Source organism: Vidua macroura, chromosome 26 (genome assembly GCF_024509145.1).
Source record: "Vidua macroura isolate BioBank_ID:100142 chromosome 26, ASM2450914v1, whole genome shotgun sequence".
NCBI lineage: Eukaryota > Metazoa > Chordata > Aves > Passeriformes > Viduidae > Vidua > Vidua macroura.
Window position 1 is genome coordinate 5102330 of NC_071596.1, and position 19729 is coordinate 5122058.

General features: G+C 51.9%; 1 protein-coding gene across 2 annotated transcripts; it reads right to left on the bottom strand.

Moving 5' to 3' along the window:
- Nucleotides 1-1042: 1042 nt before the first annotated feature.
- ATCAY (ATCAY kinesin light chain interacting caytaxin) lies at nt 1043-17311 on the bottom strand. 2 transcript variants are annotated; one of them, XM_053999481.1, is made up of 13 exons: nt 16985-17311; nt 15294-15421; nt 10451-10515; nt 9118-9339; nt 8189-8374; nt 7536-7638; nt 6314-6445; nt 5821-5907; nt 4888-4986; nt 3594-3629; nt 3428-3463; nt 2053-2088; nt 1043-1280 (listed from the first exon to the last, which is right to left on the bottom strand). In XM_053999481.1, the coding sequence occupies exons 2-13, from the start codon at nt 15368-15370 to the stop codon at nt 1271-1273; spliced, it is 1089 nt and encodes a 362-aa protein (XP_053855456.1). In that variant the 5' UTR covers nt 15371-15421; nt 16985-17311; the 3' UTR covers nt 1043-1270. The 2 variants fall into 2 exon arrangements, with proteins under 2 accessions (XP_053855456.1, XP_053855457.1); XM_053999482.1 differs by lacking the exons at nt 15294-15421; nt 16985-17311 and adding an exon at nt 12192-12399.
- Nucleotides 17312-19729: the final 2418 nt, after the last annotated feature.

The following is a 19729-nucleotide window of genomic DNA, read 5'->3' on the forward strand; positions in this document are numbered from 1 at the left end:
ACGCACCAGGATGGGACAAACCAGGGAAAAAAACATGGGAAAACCACAGGATTCCCTCATGGGAATGAGTTCTGGAGGATGCTGGAAGCTGGCAGTGCTGCCAAGGCCGTGGGAACTTGGAATCTTCAGGAAGAAACTCACACCAGATGGAAAAAAGGAGGGGAAAACTTCCCTCACACACCAGGATGGGACAAACCAGGGAAAAAACATGGAAAAATTATGGGATTTCCTCATGGGAATGAGTTCTGGAGGATGCTGGAAGCTGGAAGTGCTGCCAAGGCCGTGGGAACTTGGAATCTTCAGGAAGAAACTCACACCAGCTGGAAAAAAGGAGGAGAAAATTTCCCTCACACACCAGGATGGGACAAACCAGGAAAAAATCCATGGAAAACGATGGAATTTCCTCATGGGAATGAGTTCTGGAGGATGCTGGAAGCTGGCAGTGCTGCCAAGGCCGTGGGAACTTGGAATCTTCAGGAAGAAACTCACACCAGCTGGAAAAAAGGAGGGGAAAGCTCTTCCCTCACACACCAGGATGGGACAAACCAGGAAAAAACATGGAAAAATTATGGGATTTCCTCATGGGAATGAGTTCTGGAGGATGGTCGAAGCTGGCAGTGCTGCCAAGGCTGTGGGAACTTGGAATCTTCAGGAAGAAACTCACACCAGCTGGAAAAAAGGAGGGAAAGCTCTTCCCCTTGCCGGGGTCGATGTTCCCGGGGCTGGCAGCTTTTGGGGTGTCCTGGAGGGACCTGGGGGTGCAGCTCGAAGCAAAGGGCTCCGCAGCAAGTGAAGGGAAGGGTTTGTCATCAAAACCAAAAAGAAATTCTCTTTCTGGGCTGGAGATTCCTGGGCTGGAGGATGCTCTTGCCTTACTCCGTGGATACACAGCGAGTATTTGCACCGTGCCAACGCTCTCCACAGACCATTACTAAGCACACCAGAAATGTCCTGTAAAGTGCCCTTCTTGCTTCGTTTTTTTTGGGGGGGTTGTTTGGTTTTTCTTCTTCTTCTTCTTCTTATTTTTTTTTTTTTTAAAGAAAAGTGATTCCCAAAAAGGTTAAAGGACTTTGCATCTTGGAGGCAGAGGAGGAGGGCTCCAGGATTTACAGGATTTGGAAGAAGGTGGTGGCAAGGTCTCGTCCCCAAAGGTCGTTGAGGTGGGTGAGGGCCAAGCTGCTCCTTCTCCTTCTCCTTCTCCTTCTCCTTCTCCTTCTCCTTCTCCTTCTCCTTCTCCTTCTCCTTCTCCATTCCTCCGTGCTGCTCCCACTCAGGACATGCTGGGCAGAAAAAAAAAGGAGACAGGAGGGATTTTCAGGCAGCAAACTGAGGTAAAAAATGTTATTATTGCCAGCACATGAACAAAAAAATGAGTGAATTTGGGTGAAATCGTTCACTAAATGTTATTTTTGCCAGCATATGAACAAAAAAGGAGTGAATTTGGGTGAAATTGTTCACGAAATGTTATTATTGCCATCACATCAACAAAAAATGGGGAATAGGTCACAAAAATGTTATTGCCACCATGTCAACAAAAAATGAGTGAATTTGGGTGAAATAGTTCATAAAAACGTTATTATTGCCAGCACATCAACAAAAAAGGAGTGAACTTGGGTGAAATCGTTCACAAAAATGTTATTATTGCCACCACATTAACAAAAATGAGTGAATTTGAGTGAAATCGTTCACTAAAATATTATTATTGCCATCACATCAACAAAAAATGGGGAATAGTTCACAAAAATATTATTATTATTGCCACCACATTAACAAAAAGGAGTGAATTTGGGTGAAACACTCACAAAAATGTTATTATTATTGCCAGCACATCAACAAAAATTAAGTGAATTTGGGTGAAATCGTTCACTAAATGTTATTTTTGCCAGCACATGAACAAAAAAGGAGTGAATTTGGGTGAAATCACACCCAAAGGTGCTGGGGCACTGATGGTGCCAGGCTGGGGCACCCTGGGGCTGAGCCAGGCCTGGCTTTGCTGCCCGTGGGTCACCAATGGCCCAGGATTTGTGTCCCAGACACACAGAGAGCTCAAACCTGGTTTCCTGATCCTCTGCTGGGGGCACGGGCCTGCTGCAAAGAGAGGAATAATAAAAGAATAATTAAAAAAAAAAAAATTAAATATTAAAATTTTAAAATATCAAAATATTAAAATATTAAAATTTTAAAATATTAAAATATTGAAATAGTAAAATATTAAAATAACAAAATAATGAAATAATAAAATAATAAAATAAAATAATAAAATAAATAAAATAATAAAATAATAAAATAATAAAATAAATAAAATAATAAAATAATAAAATAAATAAAATAAATAAAATAATTAAATAATAAGATATTGAAATAATAAAATAAATGAAATAATTAATTAATTAAATAAATAAATGAAACTAAATAGTAAAATAAATAAAATAATAAAATAACTAAATAATAAAATAAATAAAGTAATAAAATAATAAAATAATGAAACAAATAAAATAATAAAATTATAAAATATTAAAATAATAAAATAATTAAATAATTAAATAAATAAAATAATAAAATAATAAAATAATAAAGTGAATAAAATAATAAAATAATAAAATAATTAAATAATCAAATAATGCATCCTCAGCACAAACCAATCCCCCTCTGGCCTGAGCTCCTGGGCATTCCTTGGAATGCTTCAGCCTCATGCAGTGGATGTGCCCCTGCTCCCCTCAGGAACTGGGATAAGAAGAGCGGCTGTGTCACTCTGATCAGGGCCAAAGCCGGCCACGTTCTGCTGCTGAAGGATTTTGCCTTCCAAACCCCTCCAAAATTTCCCTTCCCTCCAGCTCCAGCCTTTAGCAGCTCCCGGACGCTCTGGGAATGTCCTGCTGGATCCCAGGGTGCTCCCAAGCCCTGGGGCTCTCCTCATCCCCAGAGACTCTTCAGGGAGAGGAGAAATCAGAGGAGAGGAGAAATCAGAGAGGAGAAATCAGAGGAGAGGAGAAATCAGAGGAGAGGAGAAATCAGAGGAAGGATAAATCAGAGGAGAGGAGAAATCAGAGGAGAGGAGAAATCAGAGGAAGGAGAAATCAGAGGAGAGGGTAAATCAGAGGAGAGGAGAAATCAGAGGAGAGGAGAAATCAGAGGAAGGATAAATCAGAGGAGAGGAGAAATCAGAGGAGAGGAGAAATCAGAGGAGAGGAGAAATCAGAGGAGAGGAGAAATCAGAGGAGAGGAGAAATCAGAGGAGAGGAGAAATCAGAGGAGAGGAGAAATCAGAGGAAGGATAAATCAGAGGAGAGGAGAAATCAGAGGAGAGGGTAAATCAGAGGAGAGGAGAAATCAGAGGAGAGGAGAAATCAGAGGAGAGGGTAAATCAGAGGAGAGGAGAAATCAGAGGAAGGATAAATCAGAGGAGAGGATAAGTCAGAGTCCTTACCTTTCCCTCTCAGCCACGTCTTTGTTCTCCTCTGCCCTAGAAACACAAATCCCATTGGGAATCCGTCCCCCAGCGGGAAGGAGGGAGACCCCAGAGCCTTTCTGGGGTGGTGGATGGGTTTGGAGAGGAGCCACTCTCCATCCCTCCCTCCCCAAATCCATCTTACCTTTCTTTTCTGGCCTTGATCCTCTCTTCTTCATACCTGCAACAAAGATAAAATGTTGTAGATGTTGGTGAACTGAATGGGAAGAATGATGATGTTTAACTCTGTTTTAGGAGGTTGAATGATTGCTTTATTATAATTATGTTATAATACATTAATATGCTATATAAAAGAGGATACTAAATACTGCATGCTACTTTTTCTAACTATTATATCTAATTAACTTTTAATTTGTGACCCTGCTCTTTAGAGTCCAGACACAGGTGGATCCCATTGGCCATCGGGCCCAAACAATCCACCAGGATCCAACCAAGCACTCACTCTGGGTAAACAATTCTCCAAACACATTCCACAAGAGAAAAACAAGGAGCAGAAATAGAAATTGTTTTCTCTTTCATTTCTCTCTGTGCACCTAAATAAAAAATCCAGAGAGAGAGAGAGAGAAATGTGCTTGCCACAATAAAACGTCCTTTAAACGCTGCTGCTCCCTTTTAGTCCCGTTTGGTGTTTGCTGAGGGTGACAGAAGCCCCAAACTTCCACAGTCTGAGGCTTTTCCTTGCCTGAGACCAGGTTTGCCCCAGGCTCTGCCCTCCCAATCCATGGATTTTTGTCGGAGTCCAGAGCATCCCTTTGGCTGCTCTGGATGCCTCGAGACCCTGGCAGGGGGCTCAGGGATCTTGGCAACGAGTCAAAACCACCTGTGGCTTCCATTTTAGCCCATGGGAGAGGCTGCCAACCTTGTATGAGGAATTACAAGCCAAAAGGGATCGAGTAGTGTAATAAGGGAATTGGTACAGGGTGAAAAAAGTAGAATTTTGGGGTTTTTTAGAATAATTCAGGGGTACAATATGGAGGAATCTGGGCGTGCCCTCGCCTTCTCTTCCCTCTTCTTGTCCTCCATGTCTGGGTGTGATGGTGACACTTTTCTGTTGGTCTAGGATAGGGACACCCTGTCCAACACAGATTTTAGGTGTTGGGATGGGAACTGTGAACATGGTACACGGAATTTTGGGTATATAATGTGGGAGATGCCCGGGGCTCGGGGCAGACTGCCACGGCTTCTGTACTAGCTGGACCTCGGCAGGTCAGAGAGAGAATCTTTTAGATAAGAAGAAATAAACCTTGAAAACTCAGCTTCATGCATTCCAGACCTGTTCTTTGGCTGTCGGGCTAGGGGAAAAGGGATTTTCACACTGTTGGGGTCTTGCCAACCCGAGCCTGGCAGATTTTGGCTGCACCCCGGGCAGGATTCTGTGCTGGCCCTGCCCAGAGCCCCAGGGTCCCTCTGGCACTCACTGCAGGACGCAGTCTGGGATCTGCACGTGCTCCATGGGGATGAGTTGCTCCAGTTCCTCCAGGCTGTGGACGTACTGGATCTTGTTGATAAACTTCACACTGGCAGAGAGAGAGAGAGAAACAGAGGCAGTGCCACCCCAGTGGATCCAAAAACACCTCTGGAGGTGTCGCTGGAAGTATCTGAGGGATGTAGGACAAGTGACAGCTTCACCTTGGCTAAGGGTGAGCTTAAAATCTGATTTGTGAGATTGAACCCCAAGGAACGGGTGGGGCTGTGCCAGGGGTTTGGGATGGAGCTCAGGAAAGGTTCAGGGATTTGGGATGGAGCTCAGGAAAGGTTCAGGGATTTGGGATGGAGATCAGGGAAAGGTTCAGGGATTTGGGATGGAGATCAGGGAAAAGTTCTGGGATTTGGGATGGAGATCAGGGAAAGGTTCAGGGCATTTGGGATGGAGATCAGGGAAAGGTTCAGGGATTTGGGATGGAGATCAAAGAAAGGTTCTGGCATTTGGGATGGAGCTCAGGGAAAGGTTCTGGGATTTGGGATGGAAATCAGGGAAAGGTTCAGGGGGTTTGAGATGGAGATCAGGAAATGTTCTGGGGTTTGGGATGGAAATCAGGGAAAGGTTCAGGGCATTTGGGATGGAGATCAGGGAGAGATTCAGGGGGTTTGGGATGGAGATCAGGAAAGGTTCTTCCCCCAGAGGGTGCTGGGCACTGCCCAGGGAACGGGCACATTCCCAACCCTGCCAGAGCTCCAGGGGCCCTTGGGCACCGCTCTGGGACAGGCTGGCATTGTCGGGGTGCCTGTGCAGGGCCAGGGGCTGCGCTGGCTGATCCCGGTGGATCCCTCCAAACTGAGGATGTTCCAAGGACTCTGTGATTCCAAACTTCCACCCCAAACCCCGCTGAGCCTGGGGCTGCTGTGCTCACCTGATGAAGGGTCTGGAGATGGCCAGCACGGTCCGGATGAACCACGAGGGGTGCACGATGATCAGCGCCTTGAGGTTCTTCCGCAGCCTGGGGACAAGTCAGGGGACAGAGTGTCACAATCCAAGGACATTTCCTAAACTGCCCTGTGCTGTGCTGGGCTCCAGCAGGTGCTGCCCAGCCTCAGCTGGCTCTGTCCAGGTGAAACCCCTTGGGGAGCTCATCCCAGCTCAGCAGGATGTGGAGCACTGCTCTTCTCGGCTCTCTGGAAATACCATGAGGAACCCAAATATTCCTGGACTGGGCTTGGAGCAGCCTGGGATAGTGGAAGGTGCCAGGGGAGTGCAGTGAGATGATTTTTGAGGTCCATTCCATCACCTGGTAGGTGTAAGGAATGCAGGACTGGCTCAGACCTGTTCCTGTTGAAGAACAGCACCTGATTTCCCTTTGGAGAGGCCTGGGCATGATGGAGAGGCCCCAGCAGCAGGATTCTCACCTTCTGTCAATCATCTGGTAGCATTTCTTCAGCCAGCCCAGGCCTGGCATCCTCCTGCGGGGCGTGGCCCCGTTCAGGTACACGATCATGTAATCCTCAGCCACCAGCAGCTCCAGGCTGCTGATCACGTACCTGTCAGGGGGTGACCAAAAGGGACCCAAATGAGACTCAAAAAACATCAAACATCCTTTAGATTTCTTCAAGTGCCCGTGTGTCACACTGAAATGTGGGAAGCCAGCACATCCCTCTGGCTGCCCTGGCTGCCTGAGACCCTGGCAGGGGGCTCAGAGACCTTGGCACAAAGTCAAAACCACCTGTGGCTTCCATTTTAACCTGTGGAAAAAGCTTCCAGCTCTGTGTGAGGAATTACAAACCACAAGGGTTTGAGCAGTGTGGTAGTTGAATTAACACAGGGTGAAAAAGTAGAATTTTGGGGCTTTTTAGAATGGGGTTCAGGGGTACAAGATGGAGGGATTTGGGTGTGTCCTGGCCTTCTCCTTCTCCTTGCCCTCCATGTCCTGCTGTGCTGGTGACACTTTTCTGTTGGTTTAAGGTACAGACACACTGTCCAACACCAATGACAGACATTGGCACGTTATTGTAACCACAGCACACGGAGTTTTTGGTATAAAATGTGAACACTGCCCTGAGGGCAGACAGAATGCCATGGCCGAGCTGCTGGACAGAGCTCAGCAGGGCAGAGAGAGAATGTTCTAGAGAAGGGAAAATGAACAACCTTGAGAAGCCGACCCTGCACATTCAGACTCCTTCTTTGGCTGCACAGGCTGGGAAAAAAAAGGACTTTTACACTCTTGGGGTCACCTTGACACCCAAACCCTGAGACTGAAACAGCTCCAGACCCTTTCTTTGCAGCTCTGGGGAGAGGTTTGGTCTCTTGGGGTGTCCCTCAGGGATCAGCAGTTTGTGCCCTGCTCCATTCCCTGCCCAGCAGCAGCAGCAGCAGCTCCCAGCTGGGGGGTGTCCAGCCTGGATGTGAGCCCATCCCAGGCATAATGAACTGGAATATTTGAACGCTTGGGCTTTGTTGGGCTCAGAACTGGGGCTGGTGTCCCACCAGTGCCACTCGCTCCAGCCTGCAGCTGCCCACTGGGAGTGCTGGGCTTGCATCCAGGCTGCTCCCAGCTCGGATTCCTGATGCCACGAGCACAGGGAAGCTGTTGTGTTGCTGCCCTCAGGCTGCTGTCCCTCCCGGGGCACTCACAGGAAGAGGTTTTCCATGATGTAGTGATAATCTGCCAGGTTGCTGTCCGGGAGGTAGCAGGCAGCAAAGACGATGATGGCGTTGAGACCTTCTCCGTAGTATCCTGCCAAAAAAAAAAAAAAAAACAAAAAAAACCAAAAAAACACAAAGGTGACACTTCCCTGTGAATGTGAAATGGGAAAAATGGGGAAATTGGGAAAAATGTGACAGCTGAGGGGAAAAACAGCACTGAAATTTGGCCCTGGGGTGGTTTTTGTGTCTCTGCTCAGCTCCAGGTGGGCGTATCTCTCGTCAGGCACCTTTCACTGTGAGATTTCCTCCTGGTTTTGGTTGTAATGTGGGTCTGGGGTTCAGAGAAGGGATTTGGGGGTTCTAAAGCTGGCTTGTTCCTTGGCTTTGCTTGGATTTTGAAAATAGATTTGACTGCCCACGTGTGGACCCTGGAGCATCTCAGGGACTGGCTCAGCCCCTCCAGGTGTTAATTCCACAATCACTAAATATTTTTTAACACCATCTGATCACTTTTATACTTCTCTGCCACGCAGAGGTACCAAAAAAACCCAAAGATTTTCCCCCTAAACAGCGTCCAGCCAGCCTTGGTGTCCCCTCCAGCGTGACACAGAGGGACAAAGCCACCAGGGCTGCGGCCTCACCTCCGTGTGTCACCACTCTCATGTAGGGTTTGATCATCTGGAGGTCGATCCTGTGCTCCTGCTCGCCGATGATGACGGTTCTCCAGAGCCGGCCGTTGGTGGCACTGCCATCCTCTGTGCCCCCGTCCCCAAACAGGTCTGCGCTGTCCCCGGGCATGTTCTTGGCCGTGGCCACGGGGGTGTCATCTGAAAAAAAAGGGACAGAGAGTGTGGATATTCTCAGCTCAGTCAGAGAGAAAGAGAAAGGTTTTCTAACCAGGCAAGAGCCTGGGAAACAGTTGGGAAAGAATGTAAATAATTCTCTAATCTATCTTGTTATTCACATTGTTTATAGATATGCTCTGCCTCTGTGTGTCATTCACTGCACACCAATGGTGGGGGATGTTTTTACTCTAAGACCAATGAAATTAATCTTCTCAATGTCCTCTGTATATAGAGCAGTATATTTGAAATAAATCAGAGCTCATTTTCTTTGCCTTCTGATCTGGAGTTCTCTGTTCCCGTCCTGCTTGACAGCAACAAGAGAGTTCTGCCTTGAGGAGAAATTGGGAAGAGCTTTGGTCACCCCCGGGGTGATGCTCTGATGACGTTTCACCTCCAGCTTCCATCTGGGCGGGTTTATTCATCAATTTTCTTTTGCTAACACGTAAAAATAGTTGTGATAACTTTGAAAAATGATGTTGTGTAAATTCGTCTAACCATTCAGAGAAGGGTATAATCCGACAGGTTTTAATCTTGCTCTGTTGCAAGATTAAATTGTTGCAACTTAATTGTTGCAAATATTATAGAAATAACTTTAAAATAACTTCAAAATCTCCCTCTGCTGCACAGTCCTCAGCTGCTGGTGGAGAATTGTGTCAAAAATCTTTAAAATGAGGCTAAAAACCACCCCAACCCCTGGAAATATTCACCCAGAACCAGCCTTTTACCTTCCCATTCCAGTTCGTTCCCATTCCCCAGGAATTCGAGGGAATCTGTCTCATCAGGAGTTTCAATATCATCCACATTGATGTCCAGGTCATCTGGTGTGTCCAGGAAATCATCAGAGAGGATGGAGCCCTCGCTCTGGTCCAGGGAAATGTTGATTTCAGGTGCAACGAGTGTCTTCCGCTTCCGATGGGCCCCGTTAAAGTTCAGAGTGTTGGGGGGAGCTGGAGTAGAAAGGAAAATAAAACTGACAGTGTGTGTGTAGTTTGGGCAGTGGTGTGGGATCAGACAAGGTTAAAAACCCCTCAGATTTGAAATTTTAGTAATATATAGAAGCCAAGGTAGAAAATTTTGGGTGTCTTTTTTACACCTTCTTCTTAAATCTAAGTGGTTTTCTCTAATTAGGTAAAAGATGTTTGCATTGTGGGTTTTGAGTAATCATAACTGGGTTAGAAGCATAAATAATATAGATATCAGCTGTTTATTAAGTAATTAAGGCTTAAACAGCCTTGAATAAACATAATTTTAGCTCACTTTCTTGACTTGTTAGAGAGCTCACATCTCGTTAAGTTTGTAATAAATAAAGAGAATAAACTTCAAAAACGTCCCCTGAGGTTTATTCACCCTGGGCTTAGAACAAGAAAGAGCCTGGCACTCCAACAGATGGTGCTGCTCCTGGATCCTTGCACAGGGCAAGGCATCCTCATGGATAATTCCATGATGGATCTGGAGCCCTCCTGGGTCCTTGCACAGGGCAAGGCATCCTCATGGATAATTCCATGATGGATCTGGAGCCCTCCTGGATCCTTGCACAGGGCAGGGCATCCTCATGGATAATTCCACAATGGAAAATGGATCTGGAGCCCTCCTGGATCCTTGCACAGGGCAAGGCATCCTCCTGGATAATTCCACAATGGAATATGGATCTGGAGCCCTCCTGGTTCCTTGCACAGGGCAAGGCATCCTCATGGATAATTCCATGATGGAATATGGATCTGGAGCCCTCCTGGATTTTTGCACAGGGCAAGGCATCCTCATGGATAATTCCACGATGGATCTGGAGCCCTCCTGGATCCTTGCACAGGGCAAGGCATCCTCCTGGATAATTCCATGATGGATCTGGAGCCCTCAGGCTGCTGGCTCAGGACTGGGAGGCGCTGGGATGGACGTGCCCACACCCCTGAGATCCCAGTGTCCTCCCCCAGCTTCTCAGGAAAGATGAACAACTTCGAATCCCTGCTGGTTTCTTCTTCCATGTGAGATTTTTTTTTTTTTTCTTTTTTGGTGGAGAATCCAAGGTTTTCTCCTCTGGGCTCTGGAGAAGTTGGTACTTACAGGACGTGGTCTCATCTTCTGTGGGGCTTCCCAGTGACTCCATCCCCGTTTCTTCTGGGAGAGGCCTGCAGGATAAGAGGGACAAAAACCACAGCAGAGAGCAGGAGAAGTTGAGGGGAAAATCATTCAGAGGGAATGGAGACAGCAGGGAAAAAACACAGCCCCACGTGTGCTCTGCCCTTTCCCTTTTCTCACCCTCATCCTCAGGGGATTTGCCCAGGAGCAGCCCAGGATCTGGGCTCCCCTCCTGGCATGCTCTGCAATCCCCACTAACCTCCAAACTATCCCAAGGGATGAAAAATCCAGCCAGGGAACAAATCCTGACCCCAGATGACCTCGGCAACTTTCTCCTTCTCTGTATTTTCCTCTTTTTTTTTTTTCCCTGTAGGAGCTCTGAGGGGCAGTGCCAGGCCCTGGGGCTCCTCCTTAGGGCACCCCCTGTGCTCAGGGCTTTATCCCTGTTCCCTGGCAGTGCTCTGGGGTGGCCACAACCCACAGGGATGGATGCTTTCATCCCAATTTCATCCCAATCCATCACAGCTTTATCCACAACCGCCTTCCCCAGGAAGCAGCTGCTCCTTGGTGCTGGCTCAGCTTGGGACCCTGTGACCCCAAATTGTCACCTCATCCCCACCTCAGCCCCTGCTGAGCTTTGGAATCGGGTTCATTCCATGCTAAAATCCAGGCATCAGCACTTGCAACGCCTATTTTGGAGCCACCACTCCTTTCCTGGGATTTGCAGCCTCTCGTGCTCAGCTCCTGCACCCTCCTGGCTCAAATCACGGCCCCTCCAGCTGGAGGCATCAATGGATTGAAAAGTTTTCCTTGCTAAAATCAACCCACAGGGCGTGGCTGGCACCCTTTGGCAGCTGCTGGAGCTGTTCCTGACCCACACTGGGGTCGGAGTAGTGGGAATTTGGATCTGGACTGTGGTGAGGAACCTTCGCTGTGGCTGAGCCTCACCCTGGGCACTCCCGGATGGTTTTCCCCTTAATTGGAGCTGGCACTTGTTCTGTCCCCTGGAATTACCTACGTTTGACATTTCTTGACCAAACCCCACCAACTCTACCAGTTCCACGTTGTCAAATCTCTGTTTAAGACATCTCCTTCCTGGCAGCTCCCCCTGCCCAGGCAGGAGCTGTAAAATCCTGCTGCTGGGACAACGTGGAACAGGGACAAATCCAGGGGTCTGGAGGATGAGGATGAGGATGAGGATGAGGATGAGGATGAGGATGAGCCTGTGCAGAGGTCGCTGTCCAGCGGCCTGATGGCCCCACAAGACAGGCAGGGAGGTGACAGCGAGGACAGGATCCAGCCCAGCTCTGCCCTGCTCCTCTCCCCGCTGCCACGACACCGGGGCCACCAGCCAAATTAAACCTTATAAATATGCAGATTAAGGGATAATCCTCCGCTGCTGCTCACTGCATATTGATGAGCACCCGATCAAAGGCACGTGCAGGACCCCGGGGGCTGCCAGGACGCTCCGGAGCAGCGGGAAAAATCACAGAATAAAAAAAAAAAATCCCTCTGCCCCCTCCAGCTCCCCCTGCCCTGTGCCCACCGAGGCCTGGGGGTTGTTTATCCCGGGAGCTGGCGCCTGGCACGATTTGGTGACACAGCATCCAGACGGGGAGGGGAGGGGGGGGCAGCTGCCGCTGAGTACGTGCGGCAGCCCCGCAGCTGCTCCTCACGCCGGGATCCATCTCCCGGCCGGCAGAGGTGCAGAAAAAGCCTGGCTTACCTTCCCCGAGGCTGCTGCAATCACCGCCTCCCGCGGGAATCCTCCTGCCCCGATGCCAAATTCGGGGGGGGCGCAGCACTTGTCCTGAGGGCCGGGGCTTCGCTCCGTGCCCGCTGCCCTGTGCCAGGCCCTGCTGGCAGGGATGGAGCGGGCACGGCGGGATGCAGGAATGGATGAAGGGATGGATGCAGCGCTGGATGCAGGAGGGATGCAGCGATGGATGCAGGAAGGATGCAGGAGGGATGCAGGAAGGATGCAGCGATGGATGCAGGAATGGATGCAGCACAGGATGCAGGGATGGATGCAGGGATGGATGCAGCGATGGATGCAGCGATGGATGCAGGAGTGAGCATGCTCCCGCTCCGCGCCGCCCGCGCCTCGGTTACGGCATCCCCGCCCCGGGCCAGCCGAGCCGGGCCGAGATCAAAGCCCGGGCAGCGGCAGCAGCGAGGATCCGCCCGCTCCGCTCCCCCGGCTCCTCCTCGGCCGGGCAGGAGCTGCTGCCGCGGTTCGGCTTCCCAGGAAACGCTGGGAATGTCGCCCCGTGTCCCCAAGGAGCGGCTGGGTTCTGTTTTCCCGGCCCAGATCTCTGTCTAGGATGTGGATTTTCCTTAATTTTTTTTTTTTTTTTTCTTCCTTCCCTGCTTTTCGGGGCAAGATTGGCTAATGGCAGGCAGGCAAAAATAGCTCTGCAGCAAATCAGCTGCTGGAGAGCTGCTGTCCCACATGCAGCAGCTTCTGCCCTATTATTCCAAAGCTTCCAGCGGGGAAGCGGCTGGAAAAGGACAATTTATTTATTTTTATTGCGAGTAGAACCCAGCTGGCTTTCCCTCGTTTGCCTGGGGGCTGTTTGGGCTCTGTCTCGCATCATTCCTGCTCGAATCCCTCTGGAGGAGGCTCCTCTTGAGGACTGTGGCCTCATCCTGGCCCTGCTCACATCCCTCTGCCCCTTCCCAGCCTTCATTTCCAGGGTATTTTCCCGGATTTGGTGGTGCTGGGGGTTTTCCAGGAGAAATTTCCCTGGAAAGCTGGGCCGTGGAGTTTGCTGCTGGCATGGCCAGTGTGGGACAGAGCTCCCAGGTGATGCCTGGGTTGCTGCCGAGGTGTCCCAGAGCCAGACCAGCTGTATCCTGGATTTTCTAGGGAGCTCTGCGACAATATTTCCCTTTCTACACCTTGATTTCCTGTCTCTGTTCTCTGAGCAGCCTGGTCTGGTGGAAGGAATCCCCACCTTTAGAAGGGAGATGGGTTTTAAGGCTGCTTCCAACCCAAACCATGCCATGATTCCCATCCATCCATCCATCCATCATCCATCCATCCATCATCCATCCATCATCCATCATCCATCCATCATCCATCCATCATCCATCCATCCATCCATCCATCCATCCATCCATCCATCATCCATCCATCATCCATCATCCATCCATCATCCATCCATCATCCATCCATCCATCCATCCATCCATCCATCATCCATCCATCATCCATCATCCATCCATCATCCATCATCCATCATCCATCCATCCATCATCCATCATCCACCCCTCATCCATCCATCCCTCATCCATCCACCATCCATCCATCCATCCATCATCCATCCATCCATCCATCATCCATCCATCCATCATCCATCCATCCATCCATCCATCATCCATCCATCATCCATCCATCATCCATCATCCATCCATCATCCATCCATCCCTCATCCATCCACCATCCATCCATCCATCCCTCATCCATCCACCATCCATCCATCCATCCATCATCCATCCATCCATCCATCCATCCATCATCCATCATCCACCCCTCATCCATCCATCCCTCATCCATCCACCATCCATCCATCCATCCATCATCCATCCATCCATCCATCCATCATCCATCCATCCATCATCCATCCATCCATCATCCATCATCCACCCCTCATCCATCCATCATCCATCCATCCATCATCCATCCATGGATCCATCCCTCCATCCCTCCCTTTCTTTCCCACACTTCTCTCTCCTTTCACTCCATTAAAAGCCGGGGGGAGCCTGAGGCTGGCAGAGATCCAGCAGCTCTGCTCTCAGAGGGAATTTTATCCACCCTGGGAAGGCCGGGGCTGGCCGAGCCCCCCGGGCGGCAGCGGAAGGACAAACCCCGTCCTGTGGGCTGCAGCACAGAGGGGCTCACACGGGGATGCAGCTGGAGCTGGCATGAACAGAGCCAGGCTCATCCCGAGGGAACAGGAGCCCCTTTCTCTGTGCCTGGGAATTCTGGGGCTCTGTGGCTGCAGCTGCAGGGGGCTGGGCCAGCCCTGAGAGCCCCCGGGCACCTGCAGCTGCTCAGCAGGATTCAGAGCCAGATCCCAGACCTGGCAGCGCTGGAAGAGACCCCCCAGTGCCACCCCGCTGCCCAGGCAGGGTCACCTGGAGCAGGGATGAGTCCAGGTGGGTTTGGAATGTCTCCAGAGAGGGAGAATCCACCCCCAGCCCGGGCAGCCTGGAAGTGGGAACGAGCTGGGAATGGGGGTGGGTGCTGGGGATTCAGCCTGGAAGCGGGAACGAGCTGGGATTGGGGGTGGGGATGGGTTTTGGCACCTCTGTGCAGCTGCTGAAGTGGATCTGAAGGTGGAAGGCGCCACTTTGGCACCTCCTGTCACCCCCACACCTCCCTTCCCACAGGGCTGGCGCCCACTGGGATTCGTTGCATCCCGATGGGGAATTCCTGGCACAGCCGCTCTGCTCTGTTTGGGACTCTGCTCGATTCAGAGCCTGGGAAGGAGTCCACAAATCCAGAAATCCACTCCCACGTGCATCCATCCACCCTCCATCCCTTTGTGAATCCCTCTATCCATCCTAATCTCCCTGTGCTCCACACCCAGCTCCTTTCTCTCCTTCTGTGCCCACACAGGGCTGCCAAAATCATCCCAAAATTTTTGATGCACTCAGAGCAGCTCCAAAAATTCTGACCCCTCTGTTGGAGTTCAGGCTCCTGTTGCCTCTGAGGCCTTGGGATGGACCCTCCCACTCTGATGGTTTCTCACAAGAAAAAAACAATTAAAATTAAATTAAAATTCTCCTGGTTTTGTTGTTTTTTTTTTTGGGGGGGAACACACCTGGGGAAATCCTCGTCTTGCCATTCTTCCTTCACATCCACGTTCTCCATCCGCAGCGTGGCCTCCGTGGTCCCCATGGCTCTCAGGGAGGGGCTGGAGCCAGCAGATCCCTCCAGGAAGGGCTCAGGCTGGAAAGGGGAGGCAGAGAGGTTGGCATGGAGCATCCCGAGCTGGGAGCAGCCACACTCCTTGGAAAAGCAGTGTGAGAGTGGAAAAAGCAGTGAAATTCTGGATTCTTGACACATTTTGGGCCAGAAGGAGGAGGTGAGGTTGGCCCTGGGGCAGAGCTGTGGATCTGTTTGGACCCCAGCTCCTCTCCCTGGGGAGCAGCACTGACATCCCACACGTTTTCCCCTTCTTGCTTCTCCTGCAACGCCGATCTCCTCATCAGCCCCTCTCTGCTGAGGAAAAGGAGATGTGGCTGAGAGGGGAGGGCAGGGCGAGCTCCTCCCGGGCTGCCCTGGCACATTCCCAGATCCCACATTTCTGGGTGGGATGGAAGGTCCCAGCCCTGGTTCTGCAGAGATTCCTGCCCCTGCTGCTCCCACGGGCACGGGGAGGGGGTGAGGAGGCCTCACAGGGATGTCTTCCCACACTCCTGAGGAATCCCATTCCTGCCTTGCTCCAGGTGATCCAAAGCAGACTCCAAAACCCTGGAGCAGCTCAGCTGGAGGCAGGCTGGGGCTGTGTCACAGTCTGGCCTTTCTCCTGCACTTTGGGAACAAGTTCAGATCCAGGAATCCTGCATTTCACCCACTCTGAACCCCAGGGGCCCTTAGAACCATATATATATATATAAATAAACATTTATTTTTGCTCCACTGAAAGGTTTCTGCTGCCAGACAGAGAAATTCAAACCTTTGTACCCAATTCCTTGGGCCTGCAGCTCCCAGCAAAGCCCAGCTCAGGATTTAGGACCAGTCCAGGCTGGTCAGGGAGAGCAGACACCCCATTCCCAGCTGGATCCTGCCCCGAGGGAACGAGGCCAGGCCCGATCTGCCCTGGAACATCCTCAAGGGGATTCAGCATCAACCCAAACCCTGCAGGGTGGGCTGGGATGTTCCCCCTGAGCTCAGCCTTCACACCGGGATTATTCCAGGCACTGGCTGGCTGGGAACATTTAGGAACATTTTTTTTTTTTAGGATGAGGGGTCTGGGGTGGTTCCTGGGGCTGCTCTGTCCATCCCCATGAGCAGAGCCTGCCCATGGCTGTGCAGCTCTTCCCAGGGCTTTTCCTGCTGCTTTTGGAGGCTGGGCGTGACCTGGAGGAGACAAATCCGGCTGTGTTGGCCTTAAAGGGATGAACCTGTGCTCAGGATGAACCTGAGGCCCGAGTGAATCCAGCATCCCTCTGTATCCCAGGCGCTGGGAGCAGCAGAGCTGGCTGTCAGCACTGCAGGGCTCCCTCCCCTGCTGGCATTCCTGGGATTGGCATTCCCGGGATTGGCATTCCCGGGATTGGCATTCCCGGGTAGTCCCAGCGAACCCATGGCCACGTCTGGCTCCTTTCCTGCCTTCCCTACACCAGACACCTCAAGGCTCTGGAAAATCCCACCTTCCCCTCCCCTCCCCTCCGCCGGCAGCTGCTCCCTGCCAGCCCCGCAGGCATCATGGAGGGAGAAGAAAAGGAGAAGACAGCCGAGAAATCCCGGCTGGAGGCTGCTGCTGCCGGCATCCAGAGCCCTACTCACCGCTGCTGGTGCTCAGTGGGGAACAAAGGCGATGCTGCCTCTCTGCCGGCCCGGCATTCCTCCTCCCGATGGATGCAGCTCAGCAGGTGCAGCCCCTGCACGGGGATGCGCATGGAGGAGCGTGGGGATGCATCTAGGTCGGCTCTCCCCGCAGCAGCCGCTGCTCTGCGGTTTGCTCGGCGCCAGGGATGGATCGAGGGCGTTATTTGTGCTCTTCCATGGCTGCTGCTGCTCCCTCGGCCGCCTCCTTCCCTCCCCTCCGAGGTATTTTGTGATGGTTTTCCCCTAAGTCCGATAATTCCCCGCTTTTGTGTGAGAGGGCGGCGAGGGGGGTCTGGAGGAGGGGAGGGGAAGGGAGGGGAGGGGAAGGGAGAGGAGCCCTCCCTGTGCCAGCGCCGCTCCAATTGGATGCCAGGCTCCAAATCCGTGCCCGGGTGGGTGGATGGAGCTGCCAGGGCTGGGCACAGCCTCTGCTCGCAGCGTTCCCCGGGATGCCCGGCAGCGGCAGAGCTGCTCCTGCAGGAGGGCTGGGAGGGATTTGGGTGCATCATTCCCTGAGAAAGTAAAAGGTGCCCTGGGATGTGGGGTTTGGGTGCATCATTCCCTGAGAACATGAAAAGTGCTCTGGGATGTGGGATTTGGGTGCATCATTCCATGCAAAAGGTGCTCTGGGATGTCGGGTGTGGGATTTGGGTGCATAATTCCCTGAGAAAGGTGCCCTGGGATGTGGGGTTTGGGTGCATCATTCCCTGAGAAAGTAAAAGGTGCCCTGGGATGTTGGGTTTGGGATTTGGGTGCATCATTCCATGAGAAAGGTGCCCTGGGATGTGGGGTGTGGGATTTGGGTGCATCATTCCCTGAGAAGGTGACAGGAGCCCTGGGATGTGGGGTCCAGCTTGCAGGGCTGGTTTGGGGCACTGGGTGAGTTCTGGACAGACAGACCTGGCAGCTGCTCCTGCTCAGGGAGTGAATTCCTGCTCCCAGGATGTCCAAAACTGCGCCCACAAGCCGAGCCCCACCGTGGTCCCTCTGCAAATCTAAAGGTGAAGGAAAGGGCTGAGATTTTCACTCTGAGCTGGGGGGAACTGGGCAGGGTCGGGATCTACTCCCAGGGAACCACAGAAAAGGAGGGAACAGCCCTGAGCTGTGCCAGGGGAGGGTCAGCTTTGGATTTGGGAAAAAAATTCCTTGCCAAAAGGTTGTGTTCAAAAATTCTCCCGAAAAGAACATCCCACGGAGCCAGGCTGGGAGAGCTGGGGGGGTTCACTGGAGAGGAGAAGGCTCCAGGGAGAGCTTCCAGGACCCAAAGGAGCTCCAGGAGAGCTGGAGAGGGACTGGGGACAAGGCAGGGAGGGACAGGACACAGGGAAGGGCTCCCACTGCCAGAGGATAGGATGGGTGGGATTTTGGGCAGGAATACAGGAGCTGTGGCTGCCCCTGGATCCCGGGCACTGCCCAAGGCCAGGCTGGAGCAGCCTGGGACAGTGGGAGGTGTCCCTGGCACTGGGTGGGATTTAAACCCAATCCAGTCTGGGATTGTCTCTTGGAAGCTGGCAGAAGATCCCGGGGACAGGAGACACCAGGAATTCTCCGACACTTGATGGCTCCAAGGCGAATTGCCCAAGTCCACAGCATCGTCTCTGCCTCTGGTGAATGTTTCCCTTTTTCCCTTCATTTTCCCAATGAAAAATGTTCCTTTCCGGGGCAACCCGAGCCCGGCCAGCACTCGCCTGGATGTGCCAGGCTGTGAATGCCATCTGCCGGCCGCTGGCCGCGCCTGGAGCGGGCGCTCCGTGTCCCACCTCCCTCTGATCCCGGAGGAACTCGCGGAGCACTCTCGGCGTTAGCGCGGCTCCTTTTGCCGGGGAAAATGTTCTTTTTGGGGGCTCCATTTTCCGCAGGGGTGCCGAGGTGTGCCCAGCTGCACCGAGGAGCTCTCCCAGCGCTGCCATCCCGGGAATTCTGTGCTGAGCCCAGCTCCTGCCGATCTGGAGGGGACAACACCAGGCGAGGGAAAGGCTGGGGCAGGAGCGGAGCCCTCCTGGTGCCGGCTCTTTTCCCAAGCAGATTTTTTTTTACCTTTTCCCGGTCTCTCCCTCCTCCATATGCGCTTTCCCTTGGAATAAATCGTTTTTGTGTTACCTGACCGCGTGTTTATCCCAAACGGAAGGGGAGGAAAGGACAGGGTGACACTTTGGAGAGACGCTGCTCCATGGGAGCATCCTCCTTTTATTTCCCTGGATTTGCTGCTCGTTTTCAGGCAGTGCTGATCGGGATCAGCGCTGACTCTGCAGCGACCCCGAGCCCCTGAATTCCTTTTCTGCCTGCAGGAACCTGGGATGTCAGCGGCTCTTGGAGGGCGGGGGATCCATCCCAGCGGACCCATCCCGGAGGGGGATCCATCCCGGCTGTGGATCCATTCCAAGGGATCCATCCCAGCAGATCCCTCCCTGCCGTGGATCCCTCCCAGCAGATCCATCCCTGCCATGGATCTATCCTGGCTGTGGATCCCTCCCAGCAGATCCATCCCTGCCATGGATCCATCCCTGCCGTGGATCCCTTCCAGCAGATCCATCCCCGCCATGGATCTATCCTGGCTGTGGATCCATCCTTGTCACAGATCCCTCTCTGCCGTGGATTCATCCCAGCAGATCCATCCCTGCCATGGCTCCATCCCTGCCGTGGATTCATCCCAGCAGATCCATCCCAGCTGTGGATCCATTCCAAGGGATCCATCCCAGCACA